Source organism: Neovison vison, chromosome 4 (assembly GCF_020171115.1).
Source record: "Neovison vison isolate M4711 chromosome 4, ASM_NN_V1, whole genome shotgun sequence".
Taxonomy (NCBI): Eukaryota; Metazoa; Chordata; class Mammalia; order Carnivora; family Mustelidae; genus Neogale; species Neogale vison.
Window position 1 is genome coordinate 1,662,662 of NC_058094.1, and position 5,875 is coordinate 1,668,536.

General features: G+C 68.3%; 1 protein-coding gene across 1 annotated transcript; it reads right to left on the reverse strand.

Annotated features, from left to right (window-relative positions):
- Window positions 1-1,144: 1,144 nt before the first annotated feature.
- On the reverse strand, window positions 1,145-5,314 carry THEM6 (thioesterase superfamily member 6). Its single transcript, XM_044244856.1, has 2 exons — window positions 4,784-5,314; window positions 1,145-2,680 (listed from the first exon to the last, which is right to left on the reverse strand). The coding sequence occupies exons 1-2, from the start codon at window positions 5,294-5,296 to the stop codon at window positions 2,567-2,569; spliced, it is 627 nt and encodes a 208-aa protein (XP_044100791.1). The 5' UTR covers window positions 5,297-5,314; the 3' UTR covers window positions 1,145-2,566.
- Window positions 5,315-5,875: the final 561 nt, after the last annotated feature.

A 5,875-nucleotide genomic window follows, 5' to 3' on the forward strand; every position in this document is an offset into this window, starting at 1 on the left:
AGCAAGGGCGAGAGCGAGCCTCTCCTCCCCCTGCCCCCACCCGCTGGGGCGTGTCTCCCTTGAGAGGACAGAGAAACTGCAGTGGCCTGTGGGACACGGTGACGCTCAGCCCAGACGCCCCTGACCATCCTGAATGCCTCCTGCAGATGCACAGACCCATCCTGCCCCCCAGCCCCTGGCCCCTCCAGGGTGCCGGCTGGCCGCCCGCACCACGTGGACCCGCAGGGACCCAGACCCACTGTGCGCACACCCTCCCCTGTCCCCACTCGCACTGGGGAACGTGTCCCTGTCTGACAGCTGCGCGATCCCCAAGCTCCCCACTCCCCGCGCACACGCCCCACAGGACCTGCCCAAACACCTGTTAGACAAGGAGATGCAGATATCCACGGGGATGCCCAAAGGCCCCCGTGGGCCAGAGGCTGCTGCTCAGGGCAGGGGCGAGGCCCAGCGTGGCCAGCCCAGGGCGCCCCGGCCTGCCGGGGAGGTGGGGAGAGTGAGGCATCAGGCGACCTCCCCGGCCACAGACCACTGGCCTGCCAGCCCGCATTGCTTCCCCCATCACCGAACGCCGGCTGCTAATCCAACTTTCCCAATCACCCATTATCTCCCAGGCCTGCAGAGCCGGGCCCTCCTGAGCAGGTGGTCAGAGCGCGACGTGGCCCCTGCCATCTCCCCCTCCCCCGGCCACCTCGTGTTCCGGCAGCCCCACTTCTTACCCTCGTTGAGGGGCTGGCAGAATGAGCCCTATGCCGGCCGCACCCTCTACCCACCACGGTCCGCTGAACTCTGCCCCACCTGCCACCCCACAGCCTCACCTCAGTAACCCCAGGCTCCGAGGCCGGACCTCCCAGACTCCTCGGGGGGATCTGGGACCAAATCAGAAAGGAGCACTGCCACCCACAGACTGGGACAGCCGGGTCCGGGGGCTGGGGACGAGGGAAGCAGCACGGCCTACAAGGGTTTGGGGCCATCCTTCGTGGCCTTGGTCCCGTGTTTTGTGAGATGGGAGCACGTCTTGCTCGGCCCAAGACGGGGGGCCCAAGAAGCCTAGACAAACCCCCCACAGGAAGACACCACCGCGAGCGGCCCCCTGCTTCCCCGGGGTGGGCAGGACTGGACAAATGAGGACTTTCCCCAGCACACGGACATCAAAACCCTTTAATCTTGGGTTTTCTTTAAATAAAACAGAAACATTGCAGCTTTCCCATTGCAGCTGTAAGGGAGAGGTCAGCGGGGCGGGGGGGGGGGCAGGCAAGGGCTGGGGCACTGCTGCGGTCTCCGCTCTAGCTGGCAGCGGGCTGCCCGGACAGGGCGAGAGAAGCGGTCCAGGGGCTCCATGGCTCCGGCCTACGCTCCAGGGGACCACAGTGAGGCGGCCCCTCGTCCAGAGCACACCCATGAGCCAGCGCCCATCCTCCCCCGGGGCCCTGACCCGACTCCCTCCACCCCAGGGCCCTGACCTGACTCCCCAGCCAGCTCTGCGCACCCCTGCCTTGCTGTCAGTGCTCTGGGCCACCGTCTGCTTCTCTCCAGGCCTTCTGGACTGGAGGGCAAGTGATTAGGCAGGAGGAGGTAGCTGTGCTGGTGTCCCACAGCCCCGGGACCCACCAGGGAGCCACACAGGCAAACCCTGGAAGACCCTTCCCCAGCCCCAGCCCACGGAGCGAGGCAGCCCCCGGGCAAAGGGAGGCAAAGGTCGCCAGCAAGATGCCTGTTGAGGACGACCCCAGGAGGAGAGCAGACGCGTGAGGTGCTGTAGGCCGGAAGAGGGTGGGGTCCGACCCACAGTCCCAGAGCAGCCTGTGAGGCCCCAGGGGTGCAGACGAGCAGGGCAAGGTGCAGAGGGCACCCAGGCAGAAGCCTGCTCCCTCCTCCAGCACCCCCAGCCAGGACGGGAAGCTCACCACCAGCACCCCTGTGCCATCTGACCTGACGGGCTCCGGCACAGCGTCTGGCCGCAGGCCCTACCCGCACTCTGGGGGAGCCCCTCTGCCCTCTGGTCAGCCGGCCTGGGCCCTGATTGCCCAGACTCCACCCTGGGCCTGCCCCTCCCCCACCCGCAGCCACAGGGCTCTGCCTCAAATGCGGTTCTGACCCTTTGCAGATCCTCACCAGGCCACAATCAGGCCTCACCCCTGCAGCCCACTCAAATTCCAGGCTCCGGTGCTCAAGGTGGCTTTAGCTGGTCCCTCTGGTCCAAGCCCTCTCCAGACTGGAGCCCACAGACACTGGCTTCACCTGCCAGGTGGGGCCCAACCTCCATCCCCTGGGATGAGGGCGTTGAGGGCCCTGGGCCTCCCACTTTCCTCATCACCTCCACCCCAAGGGCAGAGCTGGGTCAGGGTCTCTGTCCCTGGGTCCAGTGTCTGGCATGGCGTAGGGGAGGGGGCGGTGATTACTGGCTGGGGGAGGGAGGGCCTGAGCGTGGGGAGGGGGCGGGGCTGAGACGGACTTCAGTGGCGGGGACAGCCCAGCCAGCTGGTCCATCCTGCACTCTCCACCCCTGGCAGGCACGGACGGGAGGGCAACCGCCCCCAGAGAGAGGCCGGTCGGCAGGGTGCAGCGGTCACTGGTCCTTGGTGATGTCACTGAGTCCACTCTCCGCCCTGAGCAGCTGGCTGCTGGCCTCGTTGTAGGCGATCCAGTGCCGCAGGTCTTCGGGTAGCTCAGGGGGCTCCACCTGCAGGAGAAGACGGTGAGGTTCCTACCAGCAGCAGCAGCAGCAGCCAGGCTGCCAGGAGGGAACCCTGCTGGGGTGCTGCCTTCACACCTCTGCGCCTCTGCACATGCTGTTCCCTCTTCCAGGTGCCCCTCCCCAAGGCCTTCAATGTCTGCATTTCCCCCTGGCCGGCGCTCACCACCCTATCCTCTGTCACCAGGCCTGTCTCCCCAACAGGGCCACAGTTGAGCCTTCTGTGTGTCCCCAGAACCCAGGCGCGAACCTCTGAGGCCAGCTGGCTGGAAAGAGGAGGAGAGAGGGGCTCAGAGGGCGTCAGGAGTCTAAAGCTGGGGGTGGAGGGGCGGAGAGGTGGAAGCAGGGGAGGGAGGGAAGAGCAGGGGCGGGTAGCAGAAGGGGAAGGGGCGGAGGGGCCACTGTCAGAGCCCCTCTGCTGGGAAAGTGCCTGACGGGGGCTTGCCTGAAGCCCCTGTCCTTCCCGAGTGCATCAGGAGAAGCCGAACCGCAGCTCTGGGCCTCGCTAATGCGTCCCCACCCTGCACACCCGGCCACACCGCGGCCTTGCGGCACACCCGGCCACCATTCTGTGCTGGGGAGGCAGGCAAGGTGCAGGCTCAGGCCTGAGAGGTCACAGGTTGCAGATGGGCTGTGGGCGTTCCCAGGGGCAAGGGGAGAAGCCGAGACAGAAGGGCTCGGAGGTGTGCAGCCCCGGCCTCCCCTGCAGACAGGGGTGCTCTGTTCAGCATCCAGGCCAGGCTTCCAGGAGAACTGCCCTCTCAGCCAGCTGTGAGGCCCAGCTGCGGTGGCTGGGCTGTAGGCCAGCTATCGGCCCACGGCCACCCTAGTTGCGGCACGCAGCATCTCTGGGCACCAGACTCAGACTGCCCTATACTAAACCCGAGACTGTCTGGGCACTCCCTGACCCACGGGCTAGGCCAGGCTCCTGGGCCCCTGCAGGCCCCACACTGGCCCTCCTGTCCCTGGCTGGGCATCCTCGGGGTATGTCCGCTAAGCTTTGCCACCAGCTCTCTGCGAAGCCCCTTCCAGCCCCCGCCAGCCGCCTGGCCCCCTCTCTTGCAGGAAAGGCTCCCCTCTGCCTTTCAGTTCCAGCTTAGTCCCTACACATAAAAGGACACATGGAGCATCTCTGTCCCTATGGCGTGGGGGACATCCAGGACCTTTAGGGGTGTTCAGAGACAGAGACAGAAAACTGGGGAACTGTGCCTATGGCCCACAGTATAGCCTTGGGTGGTTCCCGCTGCCTCTCAGCCTCAGTTTCCCCACCTGATACCGGGGAAAGGCTGGCCTTTCACAATTAAGGTGCACTTGTGTCCCTCCTGGCTCAGGAGGCCCCTGTCCAAAGCCAGAGAGGGCAGTGCCCTGGTTTAGGGCACCTAGGGGTTGGGGTGGGCCCTGGCTTGGGCATGGAGGCTGCAGAGAAGCTTTTGGGAACCCGCCTCAGGCAGAAGCGTGCCCTGGAAACCATCACCGTGGTGGTGCCCTAGCTTGTCCCCAGGGCCCCTGTCACCACGCTGCAGTAGCGGCCGTGCTGGAAGGAGCAGGCCCTGGGGAAAGCCCTTCAGCCCCACGCACGCACTCGGGTACTCACTCCAACCGGTAAAGGCAGAACAACCTGGGGCTCTCGGGGGCTCAATCCCCTCAGCCCAAACCCAGGGGCTCTGTCCAAGCTGTGTGAAAAGGGCAGGGGGAGGGGTGGGGTGTCCTCAGGTCCTCGGGAATTCCCAGTCACCTCCTCTCACCTACACCATCCCTCACGTTCAGAACCAAGGACCAGAGACGGCGGCTGCACACTCCAAGCACCCAGCGCCACCAGGACGCAGATGCCTGGGAGAGACCTGGTCCAGGGTTCCTTGCACTAGGAAAGGTGGAGTCAGAAGGCGCAAGGCAGAGCCGTGGCGGGGTGAGGGGGGGGACCCTGCTAAGAACCAGCACGAGGTCCTTCATCCAATGGCAAGGGCTGGGGTGATACTCGGAGGGACAGGAGCACCCCTAAGGAGGCACTGGCAGCCGGAGCTGGCTCAGAGACCAGGAGCCCTTTGGTCTCTGCGGGGGGCGTGCACCCGGGGCGGGGTAGAGGGTGCTCACCCGGCGCTTGCACAGGCGCTGCACGACGCACTCCGGCGAGGTGCCCAGCACGTGCTGGCGGGAGCGCAGCAGCGCGCACACGAAGCCGTCGCGCAGGCTGATGAAGCGCGCCTCCAGGTAAAAGGCGCGGTCGTCCCAGCCCAGCAGGCGGGTGCGCACCTCGAACGGCTCGAAGAGGCGCAGGGAGCGGCGATAGCGCGTGCACGAGGCGGCCAGCACCGCACGGGCCCCGAGCGCGCGCAGCGCCTCCAAGACCCCGCAGCGGGCCAGGTGCGCGGCGCGCGCCACGTCGGCCTCCCGCAAGTAGCGCGCGTTGTTCATGTGCAGCAGCAGGTCCAGGTCCGAGGGCAGCACGCGGCCCGCGTAGCGCTGCTCGGCCAGCAGGTCCCGGACGCGCGGCTGCAGCAGGCGCGCGCGCAGCACGGCGCACGGCACGCGCACCAGGTACCACCCGTCCAGCAGCGCGAAGTAGGCGAGCGCCACGAGCAGCGCCGCCACGAGCAGCCCCAGCATCGTGGCGGCGGGCGCGGGGCGCGGAGGGAGGCGGCGGCGGCGGCGGAGGCCACGGCCCTGGTGTCGGCGGCAACGGTGCCCGCGCCCCGCCTGCCGGGAGTGCCGCGCCGCCGGAGCGAACCACCTCGCGCGGCCGGCCGGGGGGGGGACGCGCCGGAGGCCGCAGGTGCCGCAGGCCCGGGCCCCGGTCCCCCGCGCCGGCGTCCCCCCCTGCGTCCTCAGTGGTCCGCCCCGCCCCCCCGCGCCGGAGGCCCTCCCCCCGCGCCCTTACTGGTCCGCCTCGCCCCACCGCGCCCTTAGTGGTCCGCCCCGCCCCCCCGCGCCCTTAGTGGTCCGCCCCGCCCCCCCCGCGCCCTTAGTGGTCCGCCCCGCCCCCCCGCGCCGGAGGGCCCTCCCCGCGCCCTTAGTGGTCCGCCCCGCCCCACCGCGCCCTTAGTGGTCCGCCCCGCCCCACCGCGCCCTTAGTGGTCCGCCCCGCCCCCCCCCACCGCGCCGGCGGCCCTCTCCCCCCACCAGCGTCCTCAGTGGTCCGCCCCGCTCCCCCCACCTCCGCCCGCGCTCACGCTTTCGCTAGCGCCG